The 20,446-nt window shown below is 28.3% G+C and overlaps 1 protein-coding gene across 4 annotated transcripts in view; it reads right to left on the bottom strand.

The window, feature by feature from the left end:
- The window catches only part of C3G (C3G guanyl-nucleotide exchange factor), a 48,039-nt gene that overhangs the window by 12,089 nt on the left and 15,504 nt on the right, over positions 1 to 20,446 (bottom strand). For all 4 annotated transcript variants that reach the window (XM_067280911.1, XM_067280909.1, XM_067280912.1 and 1 more), the window contains 4 exons: positions 9,194 to 9,366; positions 8,973 to 9,120; positions 6,438 to 6,541; positions 6,127 to 6,357 (listed from right to left, as the gene is read on the bottom strand). In XM_067280911.1, coding sequence (XP_067137012.1) covers positions 6,127 to 6,357; positions 6,438 to 6,541; positions 8,973 to 9,120; positions 9,194 to 9,366 — 656 coding nt within the window. The remainder of the gene's footprint in view (positions 1 to 6,126; positions 6,358 to 6,437; positions 6,542 to 8,972; positions 9,121 to 9,193; positions 9,367 to 20,446) is intronic.

The raw sequence follows: 20,446 nt of genomic DNA, 5'->3' as shown, positions 1-20,446 counted from the left end.
TCTGTTAATTTACTGAAAACTCTGCAACGTCTGCAGAAAGACTAGTTACAATATGTTGCATTTTCAGAAAATGGAACTGTTCAAAGATTTTAGAACATTGATGCACAATCAGCAAACACAATTACTTGCTGCATAAATGGAATCAATATCTATCATAAGAAGGCAGGTAAAAACAAATTCCCAGTGAAAACTCGACTTCTGGTATGATTATTGTTTAGTCTCTGTCATGATTGCAATTTTGCAAGTTTGTCATGATGATATGCAAAACAGTAATAAAATAATATGCAGTTTCATGTAAGTATTGATACATCAATAACTTGCTTTGTATATATAGTGTAAATGTCAATGGTGAGCAGAAAGAAGTATTTGTAATAGTGTAAAAACTGTGTGACATATTTTCTGTTATTTAAAGATGTTTTTAGATTATACAGCAAAAGTTAACTTTTGGTACTGATCTCACTGACAAGAGGGGTACAATTTGAAATGACTTCATGTCATTAAAGATAAAGGATGTAATCATGGCTTGTATTTCCTCTTTCTCAAAGTTTGAGAATTGCTGACAAGACCACTACAGATCAGTTCTACTTTACCTGATCTGATGCTTTCACAAATGCATAATAATTTTAAGAATGTGAACCCTGATGTAAATATTTAATATAATTTTATATAAAAATTTTACATAAATTATTTTTGCAAATAAAAGTTGTGTGTCAAGTAAAGTACCGGCTCTAAGCATACATTTTCCAGGCTGAATTTAATCTAGAGCTTGGTCAGTCTTGGTACATTGCATATGTGATGAGCTCTTTATGAAATTAAAAACAGACAACTCTGAACAAGATGAAGAAAAAATAATGAAAAGAAAGTGAAGAACACCATGTCAAAGCTGAATGAAAGTACAAAGTACTGAAGAATAACACAAAATGTGCACAACAGAATTAAAAAATAGTTTTCTATGCAGCAAGTCCTATTTATGCCACATCTCATGCATTCTGACATGTTTACCTCCAGCAGTATGTGTTATAATTTTTGTGTTAATCAGCCTGCCACAAGGAACAACACTATGTAGGTACCTATTGCATGAATCTATATGTAGAGGGATTCAACAGAAAGAACTTCTTTTATTGTGAATTTTATTACATTCATATAAACTTTCTTTCCTTGAAATCATACTTTAGCAAAAGAAAGTCATATCTTATGGTCAAACCATTGTATTGGACCAAACAAAAACAACTGAATGATGCTTGTGATGAGCTTTACCTCATAAAATGAAGGTTTTGCACTGTAGTAGAGCAAAAATTTCTGCCTACAGGACACAACTTTCTGCCATGTGACAGAGACTTCACTCAAATTGAGAAAGTCTGTTTCAGGATGAATTGTGTCAAGAGACTGGGACACTATTATCAAGGATAGAAGGGAATAGCTTACTATCAACTATCACCATGAGGTAGTTCAGGATGATATAAAGGACCTCAGTATTTTAGAAAATTTTTTGTGGAGCCAAAAGGTCTGAAAATTACCTCAGTAATGTGGCATCATATTACATCCAATGAAAGCATTAGAAGAAAGACTCTCCCACGATGTGTTGCAGCCATGGAATGCATTTTCCTTACTGCTAATGAAGGGAATCATAAAGTTGTGCACATTCTGAATCACTTTAATGGACTCTAGAACAACCATCTGTCACGTGCATACAGTAGGCAGCTTCCAATAAAAAGTGACAAAAAGGAAATACTGTCCTTTTGTCAGAGATCTATAAAAGTAATAACACTGACTAAATCCAAACAAAGTATAACTTTTCATTTGACAATCTGTGCTTTCATTAAAGGTCTTTTCATGTTTGGCTAGCAAGAGCTATTATGTCACAAGAGAAGTTTTTCCATTAGCACATATTTTTGTTAAGTATCCCAAAATATGCAGTTTATGAAATGCTGTGCCATAAATAAGAAACATGATATTGGTTACAAGAAAAATATGTATTTAAAGGCATAACCACACTTTGAAACCAAAATATATTAAACTTTTAAAACATCACATGGAAAAACACTGCATGCAACCAGTGGTGATATTTGAAATATTTAACAAAGGGTTCGCTAGCAGAAAATTTTTCCCTAACAATCACCGACAAACAAAATGGAAGTTTTGGCTAGAAATAAATACAATACCTTTTCTTGCGATATATCTAATAATCAGTGGTGTATTTGGAACGTAAGGGGCCCTGGGCGAAGACCAGGTAACAATAGTATATTAGTGCTGTCGACCCTTTTTTTTTTTTATTAGGCAGAGAAATTTTTCACCCTGAATGGCACTGCTGATAACAGACAGGTGTCATCTTCTCTCGAAATACAATATCCTTTTTATTTCGCTGTCCATAGCCCGACACATGTTCCACAGCCATCTTGTATTATCTCGCGTGCGTGAGATCGTGGGATCTCTCTTATGACTGGATCTAGTTTCAAGAACTCTCTTGAATCAATCGCGATTAAACCTCGTTTCGGCCGAGATTGAAACGGTCGAGAGAGATCGCACCAAGGCATAGTCCCCGACCTTGCTCACAATCTAGATTGAAATGCTCGGTGCGAACGGGGTATAAGGCTCTAGTTTAGTAGTGTTACAGAGTATAATACGTATATTTTAATATATTTAAAAAAAAAAAAAAAAAAACAAAACCACTGTTTAAAAAAAACAACCATGTTACATGTGTTTAACAAGGTTCAGGAAACTGAAAATTTTACCAACGGGTTTGAGCGAACCTGTGCGAACCCACTGAATATCACCACTGCATGCAACATGTATGTGTGCAATGTTTTTTCCATTAAGCAGAATGTTTTATCATTTTATAAAGTAATTGGTTTATTTTGCAATGAAAATAAACCAATTTTTTGCAGCAAAGTCATTCCTACACCTTTTACTAAAATTAGTCATTGTTTCAACTGCTCCAGTGTAGTTTAGGAGTTTTCTGGTTTTGTGCATTTTTGTGGAAACCCTATTTTAGCACTTGCAACATTATTTAACATAAGCCTTCAATATAATATAGAATTGAAATATTTTAAAAGCTTCCAAAGTACTTAATAACACAACAAATAGCTATAGTTATTTCTATAATAACTATAAATTCTTATTTGCTAACAATTATCTTTTAATATGCTGAGAGTCACATGGGTAGTCTGAGCAAGTATACCCAGAATGTGGCAATTTACCATAATGGCTTATAACAACAACTAAAAGGTCATCACCTCCTGTTTGCATGTATTAGTTTTATTCTATCATTATTAGCTATCATATATAATTTCAAAAATGTTTACTTAATAGGCTAAAACTGGATCAATAGTATTGTTAAAGACTACAGTGGTTAACAAACAGTTCAGACTGCGCACAAATCAGACAATGAACACTTTTGCAAAAGATTTTTGTGGGTGTTATTAAGTACTTTGGACAACAAACACATGTTCAGATAACAAACACCTCACAGAACAAGCACAAGAAGCAATGCTGTGTTTAAGATTTTTTAAACTTATTTCACTGGCATCTATGAATGGTTTATGGAATGAGACTTTCCCAATTGTATACATAACTTTTTTTGCACTAGTTGATTTCTGTTCTCTGAATTTTTGTAAATGGTTTTCTAAACTTTTTATTTTAAAAAACTGATAATATTATGGGACCTAAAAAGAGTGGAGGGTCAAGAACTGTGTTCACCATAGAAACTAAGCAAGAAATAATAGCCAAGGTAGAGTGGGCAGAAGATATCTGATGTTGCTAGACAGTATGGTTTGACCAGGTCTACAGTAGGCACAATCTTTGCTAAGAAAGATATAATCAAAAAGACTCAAGCAGATAAAGGAATAACAAAAATCACATCTGAGAAACAAAGATGTGCAATCCCTGAAAAAATGGAGTGTGTTTTGTTTGTTATTGTATATAAAAAAAAACAGTAAGAAATTATCTAATTTTTTATTTATTTTTTATTAAATCAAATTCTTATAAAAATCTACGGTAAATTGATAATTGGTTAATGAACAATTTGGGTAGCAAACATTGTCTTTGAATGGATTATGTTCATTAACTGATAACCCATTTTAATTGAGAAAACATCAAGAGTTTCAATATGTAAGTTTGATTTGCATGTCTCTATTCTACTCATTGAATTCATTAGTTAATTCTGATACATAAAATGAAAAGCTTGACAGTTTGAACAGTTGTTAATTTGTTTTCTTTGAAATAAAATTTTCCTTATGATTTTATTTGTCAGATATATTCCCATGACTACTCTTATCTACTGTTCAAATCAGAAAGCTTAAACATTTTATGGTTTCTTTTTTTTTCTACTGTTGTTTCATTTTAAAAGTGGCATTGGGTACTAGAAGGATATCTATTTCTGTCATATATCTTACTTCAGTTTTCTCCTCTTACATTAATATTGTTGGTAACTAAAATCCATTTTGGAGAGTTATCTAATCTTTCCAAAAGCTGGATAAGTATCTACTGAGAAAGAGAAAAAAAGAATTTTATTATTTTAAAATTCATAGACGTATAGGAGGTTATTGTAAGTGTTAAAGCACTTCTTAGCCAATAAACATAGCTTATTTACTACTTTACTTATCTCTCAATGTCATCATCATTAATAAATGTCAATACATTTATTAATGATGATGACATGTAAATGTAATATTAATAAGTGTATTGACATTTATTAATATGTTAATATATATATAAATAATGTCATAATCTAATGTTGTGATGGGTAATTGATAGCAATGGATTGGATCTGACATTCCTTCAGGTAATTTCTTATGATTTGTATAGTAATCCTTCAGTAACAATACATTTTTACCATTAGAAATAGTTAATATTGAACAGTTACAATCAATTGATTAGGAAGGTGAGTTCATATATAAAAAGTTCCATTAATTTACAAATTATCTAAATCATCATACAAGAAATGATGTAATTTATTCTAATATCAAGATTTCAGTTGTATGCACACATCTGGTAATCTGCTGATAATCACATCTGATTTTATTGCAGAGAAATTTGAATATGGCATCAAGTCTTGCACACTATATTCATGACATACTTTGTACTATATATATTTGCATATCCATGCAAAAAAGTCAAACTCTTCTTCACGCCAGAAACAAATAATTACAGTTTGATCTTTTATGTAGTTCAAGAAATGAAATTACCTTTAGATTCTGTTTTCAACATTAGATATAAAACTAGTGTTAAATTAATTTATTTATCAGTTGTAGGAAGAAAACAACATGAGAGTTCTTGCTTTTGACATGATTTCTCATTAGTTTGAGTTGCTAAGTTTTGAGAGGAACAATGTTCTCATTAAAAACAATAGACTGGTAATATTTTAAAATTATTTTGTTTTATGCTTATTCAAAATTTAATATTTATTTTCAATATAATTTTTAGAGTTTGCTGTTATTCCTGTTTCTAAAATGAACGTTGAGGATTTACAAAATTTAAAGTTCTGATATTATCCTTTGGAATGGCCAAGGGTTAGAAGTTAATAATTTGGCCACTTCTGATCTAGTAAACAGTCAATTGTGAAATAACTGCTGTCATTAAAAAAGTTTCAAATATGAAAATTAATTTTATTTAAAAGATAATATTTTGTTTAATTTTCATACTGCTAAAACAATAAAGTTCTTTTTAGTTAATTGGTGCAAGCTACAAATAATGTTTTATTTTGATTTTAAGCAGAAAGGTGGATGTAAGAATTTTGTTTTTCACCATTGAAAAAGAAAAATGCCAACTGTCATAACTGATGGAGTATGAGAGTTCATATTCATCAAGTAGTTCTTTTTTTTTGTGACTTATCCATACATCATTGAATTTTAAAAACTATTAACACCAACTATCATCATAAAAAGCTGCTAAGGAATTAAAATCTGTTCTCTGAACAAACTATCAGTCATTTCAATTTTGTTTACAATAAAATAGTTTCATCCATAGTATGCAATAGTCTGTTAAAAATTTCATTCCTGAATTCAAAAGCTACATTAAATTGCTTATGAATAAATAAGTTTTAATAAATTTGTTAAATTTTTGCATATGCAATATTGTTTTGAAATTTTTTAAATAATAAATAATTTTACTGAAAAATTATATACCTACCTCAATGAGAATGAAATATCTCTTAAAGTGGGTAAAGGTGGTTTAGGTGGAGGAAGCTCACAGTTTACTGAATTTTTATTTCCAGAACTCAATATACTATCTGATGATGTTGAATGATGTAACTGAGTATGAGGATACGAATTTTTACCAATACCTGAGAAATTTGTTTGTTCTAATATTTCTCTTTCACGAGGTGTTAATGGAATATCTGGTAATGAATTTCGATGAGAGCTGAAAGTAAAAAGATTTTATAAGTTTTAGTTAAAAATAAAAATTACCTATAAAAATTATTGTAATATTTTATATCTTACTTTTCATTTTTTGTAGAATATATTCCATTTTGAATACTTTGTGTATTTTGAGTAGGTTTTGACTCTTTATTCTGCAACCTATCAATGCATAATTGCACCAATGTCTACAAAAATAATGACAATGAAATCAGTTTAAATATACAAACAATTTCAAGATAAACTGATTAATTTGTGTTAGTTCCAGCACTGAGAGTAATTTTGATTCAAATTTTGCATTATCAGTTGATCTATTTTTGGAAAAAAAAATATATATATTTTTCAGAAATTCAGCTATTATATATAAAAAAAATTATAGTTATTATTATGTTAACAACATGATAAGTACCTGTGTTATTCTGTACAAAATATAGTACAGTACTTGAATTCATTTTAGAATAAAAGAAATATAGATTTGCTTCAATAAATGCTGGAAAATACACAAATAAAATATGAAACAATTCTGAATGATAAATAAAATTAACTCATTATTCAGTTTTATTTATTATAATCTTTTGAAATTTTAATTTAATAAATAAATAAATAAATAATTTTAAGAAAAAATTTTTTAAAATTCTCAAACAACAATTTTCTTATATCAAAAGCTACAAATACATTATTTTGGATTATTGTAATTGTCTTGTTTTCATTAACTTTGTTATTTTTATTACTACCACCTTTTGCACATACTTCTCAAAATGTAATAATCAACTTTCAATATATATTTCATCATGACTATAAATTTCATCTTTTAAGTGAATTTACTATATTAAAGCTACTTAAAACTGTTTCATTTGTAACACAATTTTTCATATGTCACATCCCAAGTTTTTTATGGAAAAATATTAGTCTGTAAAGTAAAATGAAAATACTATTTCTATTAGTTTTTAAAAAAATCCTGGTGTATTTCTAGACTTCTAATCCTTTCACTCAAATATAGCACAATCAATTATTAAAAATTAATGTTAACAATTTAACTGTTAGTATTTTTAGTTCTCATCACTTGCCAATACCATATCAACTGTATAAATTTTATCTGGCATACTAAACTAATTGTTATACAAAATATACAAAGATGCAGCATTTTAAAATTTTCCAAATATTTTAACATTTCAACAGAATATATTACTTTGTATTACAACACGGTATTTCAAAATAACAGGAAAAAAAATACATATGTTGAAAATATATTTGGTTCCAAGAATAGATGTACTAAATGAGTATGAAAAATTATAATATAGTATAAATGCAATATAATTTTTGACAGACAGATTTTCAAAGAAATGTACTGTACATATTGTATTTAAGCAAATATACTCCAGAAGCAAACTGATAAAAATTTCTTCTTGAATATTTCTGATTTTTTCAAATTATTACATCTATTCAATTTGTATAACACTAAATTAATGACTAATAACATGACATTGAAAAATGATTAAATCATATATGTATTATTTATTGATATTTTTTTAGAACAAGTAATTACAAATTTTAGCCTTGTTTCCTGCTTTTTTTAAGTTTATTCATCAAAAGCTATTCCCACATCCTGTAACGAAACAACAATTTATCATATAATCACAGAAAAAGCTTCCTTTATTTTATCATATTTTGTCATCAATTTTCTGATATCCTTAATGCTCAGATTGTAATTAATATATTTTTAAATGATCTAATGTCTCATTTTTTTCAAATTTTTAAACCTATAGTTACTAATATTTCCTTATATAATTCTTAAACATACAAATTTAATTTTAATAAATTTATTTCAAAATTATTTAATATAGGCACAACTAATAGTCTGACATCTTTATTCCAAACAGAATTACAAAATTGCACTTCAATCACAAATGGCATTGTGTCTGGTGTATAGTGTATGCTTTATTGGGAAGTTTTACTAACACTAAGTAGACTAAGTGCAAACTTCATGAAAATTTTCTTACAAACATTAAACTAGTAGATCTAATAGTTGCTTCCTTTTTTTCAGAAATATTGCTAAGAATTTGTATTTTAACAAGATACAAATAAGTATTTATTTTTTTCCCGGTTAATTTTTTTACATCAGTGTGTTTATAATAACTCGTATTGTTCTAGAAACATGAGCTGAGCATAATAAGTTGGTCAAATGTGCAGTTTATTATGTGATTCTGTTAATTTAGCAAGGCTCTGGAACAGTGGCGTAGCATAGTGGGAGCGGCAGGGGCGGCCTGCCCCAGGTGGCAGCAATATTTCACAATAAATAATAATAATAATACCTAAATAAGGGGACGGTGAAATTTCCCTCCACCCCGGGCGGCTGACACCCACACTACGTCACTGCTCTGGAACCAGGGATACTAGAAAATTAGTAGTGTACTCACTTTCACAATTTACAAAATAAAATTCTTGCTAGGATTCAAAATTTATATTTACTGATGCTAATATTCTACACTTCACTATGATCAAACTAGAGATATTTTTGCTAAAGTATTTTCATCCAACATTTATTTTAAAAATTACATTTTTTTTTTTCAGTCTAGTATTAATGAAATATAATTTATAAATATGTATTTCTGTACTGACCTTAATTGCTTCTTGGACATTTCTAACAATATCTTGCACTGTTTCTTTATTTGGAGCTTTCTCATTATAAAGCAAAACATTATCTGACCATCGTATTAAATTTGCAAGACTTTGATATACCTGGTTTGTTGCAGAAAGTAGCAAGGTACTAAAAAGTAAAAATCAGTTTATAACAAATTCAAATACCAAAGAGAACTTTTTAATATTAAAAGATAACTTACCTTTGTTCATTAACTAAACATTTTCTAAGGACAGAATGGATAGCAAGGACTGTTTCAAGAACTACACTGGCAGAACCGGGTAACATTTCTAATGTATTTTTCTCAACTACATCCTGAAAATATCTTAAAGCATTTGCTAGCTGCCGAACATGATGAAGAATACAGTCGACGTCCTAATTTAAAATTAATATGATTCTTTTAAAATTTAACGCAATAAATTCATACTTTGAATATTTGGTTAATGTTACCTATGGTAGCAAACATGGCGACTCGTCTCTGAAACAGTGTGGACGCACATTCTAACCTAACCTATTCTAATAAATTACCATAATGATTGCCAACCAAATTATTAGAATAGGAGTAATTTATTAGAATATGTTAGAACATGTGTTCCCACTGTTTTAGAGACGAGCCACCATGTTCGCTACCATAGGTAACATTAACTGAATATTTTTTGTTTTCTAGAAATTTTATTTATGTTTCATTACAAAATAAAAGTTTTTAAAAATCATATTTTACAAGTCCAACATTTAAAAGAAATGTATTCATTTATATGAAAAAACTATCTTAAAATTTCATAACTTAATGCATTTAATGATCTTTACATGATAATTTGAACTTTTTTTAAAAATAGATATTTTATGCATAAAATTTTTATTAAAAAAAATAGCATTTGTATTGATGATTATAATCAATATGAATCAAATGTTATCTTACAATTAGACATATTTTATTATGATAGTGCAGAAGAAATATTGTATATACCAGGGGTGGCCAACAAGTCGATCGCCAAGCCAATTTTGGTCGATCGCTAGCGATGTCTTGACTTAATGTATTATATTTGTAACCGAACGCAACTGTGTGCATGCAGTTATGACTCGACTCATAAGCAATGAGTGCACTTCGTACTGAAACAGTGTATAAACATAGTATGTATTTCACACTTCCCCCTCCCCACTTAGACTATGCCTATGACAACAAGTCGATCGCGACACATTTTTACGATAAAAAGTAGATCTTATGTGCACAAAAGTTGGCCACCCCTGGTATATACTATATTCACTATGCAAAATATCTAGTAAAATCTATATTGTAATTCATTAATACAAGATTTTGTGGTTAACTAAAATTGTAAAAATTTTTGTTTTCTTTTATACACAACTTTAAGCTGTGTTTTCTTTTCTTGTTTTATAAAGAATTATGAATTAATGAAAAATATTTTTATTAAAATAAAAATTTATCTTGATTTGGAAATTATTCAGAATTGACATATTTTAAATATGAAAGATTGTGATTTATTATTTTCAGATAGTGTAATATACATTTAAAGACAAATCCCACAAATTTGAATTGAAAAAATATCATTTGTAATAATAATGATATTTTGAAATTTATAATAAAATTACTATAAAAATATTTCATTTTGTAACTTGTTTCTATTAAATTGTAACCATAGGAATTATTTAAAACTGAATATGAATCATAATCAGAAAATTATAATTATCTGAATTTTATTTTAATTTTAAATTAGACTATTATATGTATTATATATTATACTGTACATTTTACATATATTTTTTTTCTATTAATGTTTGTTTGTTATATAAATACTATACCTATCTACTATATTTATTAATTTTACATTGTTTTCCTGAATTTTCAGAAATTCTTGAATAGTATAGACAGCTACTATTCGAAGGCTTTTATTTCAAGCTTTAAGGACAAGATGTGTTTACTATTTGAGAATGCTTACCAAGAAAAACATGAATGTTTGTATTAAAAATATAGAAGTTATCTATTTATTAAATTGTAAGTCAGTCCAATGAACTCAGTCTTATAACAGTGTCATCTACAATCATTCAGTTAAACACTGTAAAAGGTATAATAATGTTAATTAAAAATGGATGCACCATAAATTAGCTTTAACTGGAAATAAAGTGGTTAAAAATATAAAACAAAACAGATGACTCGTCAACAGCATTCACGTATCAAGGATTATTTCAAAGAATTAAATTTACTTAGTATTTTCATTGATTTCTTAGAAAAGTACTATACCACAATGCAGTGCAGAAGAAAAAAGTCTATATTATTTCAAATTAATCTATGAAATCAAAATTTCACTACTATAAGATCAATCATATGTAAAAATTCAAAAATTGATCACCATTCAAAATCATTTTTAAACATGAAAAGTATAATCTGAACCATTCAATATGTTTGATTTTACAATATAATACTTTAAAAGCACACAGTAGTTTCTTCAGCAGTATGTATTAATAATTTATTTTCTATCTAGACCAAGATTTTTATCTTTGAAAAACTTTATTAATTCATTTTAAATGCAATAATAATTTAGATTAATATAAATTTACAAAAAAAGAATTACAGTGAAGTCTCAAAAATTCAGATTTTGCCATTAAAAACAAAAAAAAAGGAATATTTCAATGGTAACTTTGTTGTTCCTGTCCTTTTGTGGCCTTGCATTGTAGATGTTCTAACATTCATTCAGAATTGTAATTTTTTAATGTGGAAATTATGGATTTTTTTAAAAGTATTGTAATTCTGTAAATTATATTTTTAATCTTTAACTATTCCCACATTCCTGTGAAATACTGGCTTCGACTTAGAACATCTAAACTTGATTTACAGTATGTAAAATGCTAATTTATGCATATTTGAAAATTCAGATGGAGTCCAATCCCAATTAGTCTGTATTTTTGACACTTCGCTGTACTAGAATTTTTCTGGTTAATTTTTCAAAAACAAATTTCATAATGTTTTTAGATTCCCACAGTGTTTTAGAACGGAAACATGCGAACTTTGGTCGCATGTTTCCCTTAGTTCGCACGTTAGTTCAAAGTTACTTTCTATCACTTTTTTTTTTAGCTATCTCTATTGTACACTTGCTACACACTATATCATCATGATGTTTTGCAAGACAAAAATGGAGCATTCTAGAAGTGACTCCAATGTATAGTAGTGTCAACCAAATTAGAGGATTTCCCAAGGGTACGGTATATACTCCAGACTTTTCATAGAGTCTAACCTCGTCTCTATAATTACAAAATATCCTACATAAGGTGGGCTGGAGCACTAGTGGCAAAATATCATCAAATTTCTTGAAGACTCAACAAATATGTATCGAAGTAGGATCTAGGTATGGAATGGCCAGAGTTATGAAAACCAATCCCTTCTTAGAATACAAAGTGAATGGTGGAAATAACATGCATTTGACCATATTTATTAAATGTTTGAACTTGGCTAAAGACAACCCAACCAAGCTCAAACATTTAGTCAACTGGGTCAAATGCATTTATTTCCTTGAGACAAGGTTACACTCTTTGAAGTCTGGGGTATATACTATATACCCTAAGGAAATATCCCCCTAATTGGGTTGACACTATCATATATTGGAGCCATTACTAGAATGCTCCACTTCTGTCTTGCAGAACATTGTGATGATATAGTGCATAGCAAGTGTACAACAGAGTTAGCTAAAAAAAGCAATAGAAAGTAACTTTGAACCAATTTGGTCACAAGTTTTCCTTCTAAAACAAATTCACACTGTAAAGTTTACTTTAATCAAAACAAATGTAAGATAACAAGTGAAAAAATTTTTCAAAACTGAATATTAATGATGAAAATTATTGTTCAAAGACAATTTTTAGATTATTATTTTTTGAAAATGATTTATTATTTAGATAAAGATAGTATTCAAAAATAATCCACAATTAATCAAAATGAAAACTTACATTAAAGCCAAACAATTGTTGGATTATATTGAGCTATATTACTGCTACTATTATTAATTAAATGCTAAGTAATTTGGCACTAGAGGCAGGAATTAGGTGCAATCTCTTGCTAAATTTAATAATTATAATTAAATTAATAAAATAATAATAATTATTATTAAATTTAGCAAGAGATGGCATGTAATGCCTGCCTCTAGTGCCACATTACTTAAAATTTAATTAATAATGTAGTGTTAAGATATGAGCAAATTTTTCTAGACAAAGAAACTAAGTTTAGTAAAATAAGAATATCAATATCCCTGATACAAATACATGTTAATAGCATAACCGACAATAATAGCAAGGCACAAATTAAAATATCGTGACAATTGAGTCTTAATTGATTAATATTTTACAAAGGGCAAATACGAATATATAGGTATATCTTACAACTATCTTATAACTTACTACTATTAATTTAAGAGAATAGGTAGATTTAGAGCAAGGAAGAAAGTAGAAGACAAAAAATGAGAGGCACCCAAGATTATCAGCAGTGCTATTGATGCAATAGATCTAAAGGATGAACCTTTTCTAATTAAGATGAAAATTGGCTTTGTTCATCAAACCTCTTATTAAGTTAAATACACTGGGACGAAGTAGTACTCTTGTACTTTCACTATCGGGATTTCACTTCTCTTCTATCTCTTTGTCTTCTCCACATGGCACCACAAAAGCTGTAGAGCATCCTTCACACATCTCCTCTCGTCCAGTTTCCTCTTAAGAATGCCTTGTGGTCTATAGTCTGCCCTGAGGGTCGCATACTGTCCCATTGTTTGTAAGTGACCACCTGCTGTTATGCCGTTAAGAAAGAGTTGAAGGAAAATTCCAGAGGGAAAGATAATAGCAATAGAAAAGAGGGAAAGGGAAATATAATATTTTAAAATAAAATGAATTATAACTATACAATAATGGCATGCAGCAACAGTAGTAATAATATAGCCCGATATAATCCAGCAATTGTTTCACTTTAATATATAACTGTCGGGTGTAGGATGTTTATATATGAAAACTTATAGCTTAGAATGTATTGGCTATAGATTAACATTTGAAACTGGATAGCTATCTATCTAAATTTACATGGTTTTGCTTCTCTCATTCATCTTCAGAAGCAATTAGATTAGTGAATTAATACATCAATTTCTGTCTTCGTCTAGACAGCTTGGATCTTTAGAAATGACTGATATCAAATCACTTTCCGTAAGAATCTGTCTGATTGAAAATAAATTTAGGAGGTTGTTTCATTTTATTCAGTATAATGAAATGATTAGCAATAAATATAACCTTTATTAATTTAGCTTTCACTTTTACAAGAAAGAAAGGAAGCAAACAAAAATTCCATAAATACAGGAAGCATTATGTATGTTTTATACATAAAACAATACTTATTTGTAAAAATTACTATTTATATGAAGTTCACAAAAAAAAAAATTAAATTATTAGGTAACACAATTTATTGTAATAAAATTAGTCTTTAAAGAATTTATATACCTTGTATAATATGATAGAACCTATTTACCATCAAGCAAAGAATAAAAGTTAAATTGATGTCCCATTAAAGATTCCTTTAGATATTCAAGAGGTTCACATGAAATGAACAGATGGTTCTTAATATTTTCGACAACTTATTTACAAAATAGAACATTTAGTATTTTTGGTAATATTTATACTATTTTTTGAACAGCAGAAGAATATCTAGTTACTGAAGTTCTATCACTAGAGATTTAATTAGACTGCAATTTAAAAAATTGTAGATCTATAAATTCCCACTGTTGTCCATTCATCTGTCTTTCCTTAATCTCAAGAATGGAATTAGATAGATGAAAGCTGAGACCAGATATGGAAAGATTAGGAGCAGGAGGCACCAATTAACTATATAGGACTTCCGGAGCAAATTAGAAGTCATGTTATTTCAATTCAAAAATTTTCTCTTGAAAGGAGTTAGATAGCTTACCAGCATGACACTACTAATTTGAAGTAGAGAGCATACATTTTAAATTAAAACACAATTAAAAATTGCAGCCTGGCATTGTGACGACGTCACAATAAATAATTGCTTGTCTTTATATAATTTACAAGGGTTTTTTTGTTCAAGTTCCAATGGTCCATAAAACAAAGACAAGCGTAAATAACAAAATAAATTTATTACCAAAAGTTAGTTACAAACATGGTTACTTTTCGACATAATCATCATGAAGATTGAGAAATTTGTCATATCTGTAGACAAGCTTTTCCATCCCCTTGTCATAGAATGTTGCCACCAGTGAATTGAGATGGCCTTAACAATGTTGTTTTGAAGATCATCATTAGTCTCAAACCTCTGCCCTGGTAGCCACGTTTTCAGTTCAGAAAAGAGGTGGAAGTTTTCACACATTAAAAAGTTCCAAGCTGGCTGGAAGTCTGAAGGGTGGAAGTCTTCACCACCTTTAAACATTGGCAGCAACATTCTATGAAGAGGGGATGGAAAAGCTCGTCCACAGATATGACAAATGCCTCAATCTTCACGGTAATTATGTCGAAAAGTAACCATGTTTGTACCTAACTTTTGGTAATTAATTCATTTTGTTATTTACACTTGTCTTTGTTTTATGGACCATCGGAGCTTGGAAAAAAAACAGCCTATGTATATTAGATAATAAGTAATAATACAGTAAAGAGTCGTTTATCCGAACACCGGTTATCCGAAACGTCGGTTATCCAAACACTTTCCAGTCGGACTGTGTCGTGCTGAATCAAACTTTTTTGATACTAGATTTACTTCTAAAGTATAATTTTTATATTTTTCAATATATTTATTTTGTTTGTACAAAATAAAGAAATAATTTTTAACGATACAATAGCCTCGATTATTATTATAAAAATTTTCGTTAGGCTTAAAATCGACGAAAATTCAACACGAAGCAACACATAATGGAGAAAAATTTCAACATCGGACAGGTTAATATATTTTTTCCCACATAATCGGTTATCCGAACAACCCGTCCCCAATTGATTCGGATAAATGACTCTCTACTGTATATAGTCCATAGAAAAGAAAAGAGATGTCTAATTAATATGCATATTATCTTGTTAACCAACATTTGTCATTTACCAAGTGTAAAAATCAACAGAAAAAGTTGAGATTGGTAAATATATGAAAATGGGTTTTCATATATTTACCAGTTTTTAATCATTAGTAGTCATCTCTACAAAGGATAATTGTTGTATTATAATTAATTTCTTATAAACTAGTTTTCTAAATTCACATTTTGGTAAATCAAGAATTTTTAATCAAAAACACAACAAAAAGCATTCATAATAAGGCCAAATGTTAGGGGTGGTCTACTCAAGTTCAGAACTTATCAATAATCCAGAAACTGACTGCTTTAAATGGAAAATCTTTTTAAAAAACCATAATTGAACCTTATCTAATTTTTCTACAAAATTAGCATTCCAAATTGAGAACATATAGCTTAATAGTTATGTTGAGTATGAGTTAAAAGTCTGAAATAATTCTTAACAGAAGATATTGTCATTTTTATTAATATTATATATGACAATTTCAGTTTAGAATCTGGCAATACCTTTTCAAAATGAAAGGAAACAAATCTTAAGAAGAAAAGTAAGTGGCCAAATATTTAAAGTTCAACACTATTTCTGATATTTTACTCAACAAATGGAGATTATTGACTTTTCCAAGCTTTCCTCCTCTATAAAAAATCAATATCTTTGATTGATCTTCATTAATTGTCAATCTTTTCTTTTTTTTAATATTCAACTAAAATATTGAGCTTCAATTGAAGACTAACAACAGAATTTAATAGCAAGATAATTTCGTCTGCAAACTAAAGACAATTCAGCTTAATCTGTGAAGATAATGCTATACCCATCATTTTATTTACTTGTATAAAAGTTAGATCATTTATGAAAACAGATTAAAAAGAATAACACTCAGGGGCTTACCCTGAATTAATCCTTTGTTCAATGCCCAAGAATATGTTCTGGTAAAACCATCCTTGATGATGTGTTTAGTGTTCAAAAAGCTGTTTAAGTGATTTAATAAAAGAGTTGGAAATACTCAACTTGTTGAGTCACCATCATAACATGTCATGATCTATAGAGTTAAATGCTTTCTTTAGATCAATAAACCCTACATATAACTTGTGGAATTTTTTAGACAACACTAGCTGAATAATTCCATACAAAATAAAGATTGTAACCAACACCTTTATTTTCAATAATTCAAAAATGTGCCAGGCTTCTGTGTATTTAATTTGTTATATCCTCTGCACCATATATTATTTTAGATTGGTTCTATGGAATCAAGCTAAAATAAAATTCATAGAAGCCTGACACATTTACAAAGCTATGTTGAAGGAGCAGGCAATTAATTTCAAGGATATTAACATAATACTGGAAGCATTACTGTAAAGCAGTATAGAATGACATTTTAATTATTATTTGTATATATATATATATATATTTATTTATTTATTTATTATCGATATGAGCTTTTAAAATGAAAATTTCTTCCATAAAATGTGTTCTGTACGAAATTGAAAACATTTGTGTGAAGAAATTCTTACTGCATTAGATGACTGTAGAGATGGTAGATGTACAAGTGCAGTTCCTCTATGAGTAATAAGTTGGGTCATCTAGTAATGGACTATAATTATCAGTACACATACCAAAATTAATTACCAAGAGAGGACCGAAATAATGTTCCTTCAAAACACATTCCATTCTTAGCAGAAACAACATTGCATGATAATTTTTGTACCAAACATACCTAAACTTTACTAACTGGAACATTTCTAGAATGTTAGCATTTAAACTTCTGTTTGACATTCCATTTTGTATTCTACTCGAGGAAGGTCATTAAAAAACAATCAAACATTCTGGTTAGTAAAATTTTTGTTGCATTTTAAGGTTGTTTGGGTGTGTTTGTTACTCTACATAACAGCTGTGAATCAGTTAATTTTTGTACTTTAAATTTATTGACTAGTTCCCACTTAAAACTTTTCTTTAATTTGGAATAATTTGCAAATGCTTTCTTAGTTCTATCCTTCGTAAAGGCTTTTAAAATACAATTAGTAAGTTTTTTTTAATATCAAGCAATCATGGTCAAATCACATTTTTTTCATATAACATATCACAGTTCTAACATTAAGATTATCAAAGCTGAATAATAATGCAAAAAAGAAGTTATTTAATTACATCATAACTAGAACTAACATTAAGCAAATAATCATCTAGCTTTGAAGGTTTCTAATAATTCTCTGAATCTTCAAAAACGGTTTTGGGCAAAACAAGGAAGATGATTGAAACTAAACTTACACAAAACTTGTAAATTACTTAAATTCTCTATTAAATTAAAAGTTTTTGATACAATTAGATCAATAACTGAAGTACCTAAGAAAAACATAAATATAAAATTGGAGAGAAAATCTGTTATAAAATGACCATTAAAAATTAATAAACCATAAAATTTTATTAAACTTAATAATAGGAGGAAAAAATATCTAAGAACTAGTTTGCTAGAAGACAGAGAATTAAGAAATTTTAGAGTGTTAGAACCTATATACAGTAAATCTAGTTCACTAGCAAATCTAGCATTAGTATGTTTTAATATTAAAATAAACCAGTAACAAGTTGCTCAACTTTCCTGGCAACATTTAAAATTTTGGTGGTGCCATCTGTTATATTATTTTATAAAAAAACACTTTTCATATTTTTAACTATTATAAATTGCAAAACACTTAATTTTGAGGCTAGGGATGTTTTTTTTTTATAAAAATCTAAATGCTAATAACAAGTAAAATCATCATTAGGTCTGATCCTACTGGAGATATACAAGACCTTCATTATCTCCCCATGCATCAATGTTTAATCTCAAAAATTTAATAGCAACAATCCTCCTAATAAACAAACCAACCTGCAAAATTTCAAAAACTTTTGACAAAAAGCACAGGAGTTATTAAGCTTCAAAAAGGATGAACAAAATTGTGTCCCACACACACTAACATCCATACATACAGAAATTACCCCCAATTTTTTTTTTTGCATTTCTAGATGTTTTAAGATGTCCCGAGTCCAAAAGTGTAGAAATCTTTGGTCAAAAAATGACCCCCCCATTGCCATACTTTATCTGTTACATACAACAGCCAGGAAAGTAAAATTCCAAAAAATTCAAATCCAGGAAGTTAGTGGTCAAAGTTCCTTGACAATTCCATGACAAGACATTCAGATCAAATTCTGCTGTACTTTTAGGTACTACTTTCATAAAATTTAATCTTCTGAGGCTTTCTCTCTTCCTAAAAAGTATTCATCTGAATCAATTCGTTATTTCTAAATCAAAAGTAAAATTTTCACATCAGTTATCAAATAATCTACTCTGATATAAAACACTTTGTTTTACACTTCTGCTTCTTTATAGAAAGGAATAAGTTTTTTTTCTTTTGAATTCTAGTCCTCCAAGTAAAGTTGTCAAAAATGTTAATTTCTCATCTGAATAAATACTTCTTTTCTAAAATTAAGTTTTTAAAAAGTATACTCTTATCAGTCAGTTTCGGTCTTTAGTTCTACAATTACTAGATTATTTTTCAGTATTTTATAACAAGTTTTGGGGGAGATTTGAATTACAGTGACAAATATATTGTAAAATTCAAAAAGAAAATTTATTCTTTAAAATTTCTAACAATTTAACTGTTAACTGATAGTAATTTGAAAATATATCCTATGACAGAAAAAAATATACTGATTAAATATGATATCAAAGAAATCACATGTTAGAGAGCAGTATAAATAACTTATATAGTAGATAAGGCAATAACACAAGAGAAAAATAAAAACTTATTAAGCAGTAAAGATATAAGTGAAGAAATACACACAGATTGAATGAATATTAGAGACTAAAACTCATTGTAATAGATAAAACTTAATTAAGAGAGATAACATTAAAGAATAATTTAAATAGTTAGGACTTCAAGTATATGCTTCATAGAATGCAGCACTAAATGAAATTTGAAGTAATTTTCAGAATGCTTGTTAGCTCAAATATGACCTTATAGTTTTGTTCTTACATTTTCATACAGGCACTGCTACGCTGTCTTGCAGCAGTGCCTATATTTACATTTTAATTCTTAAGATAATCAAGAAACTAAAAAATTTGAGTTAGTTTCAATATCAAAATGGAAAAAATTCATCAAAAATTTATATTTATTAGAGAACTTATGATGTAAAAGCTTTGGAAGTATTTTCATTAAAATAGAGGAGAATTACGGTAAATCAACTATTCAAGTTTATTAATTTTATATTTTATTTTTAGATTAAAAAAATTAAACACAGATTCACATTTTATTCATAGATAAATTTTAATAACAGTTCTAATTTATCATTTAATTGGCAACATTCTGAAAATATATAATTATATATATTTTTATATCTAAATAATTAAATGTAATACAGATTTCAAAGTATTTTTTTT

Source organism: Centruroides vittatus, unplaced genomic scaffold, assembly GCF_030686945.1.
Source record: "Centruroides vittatus isolate TY-2023 unplaced genomic scaffold, ASM3068694v2 contig_900, whole genome shotgun sequence".
Classification (NCBI taxonomy): domain Eukaryota; kingdom Metazoa; phylum Arthropoda; class Arachnida; order Scorpiones; family Buthidae; genus Centruroides; species Centruroides vittatus.
This window is presented reverse-complemented; position numbering and strand designations above follow the sequence as displayed.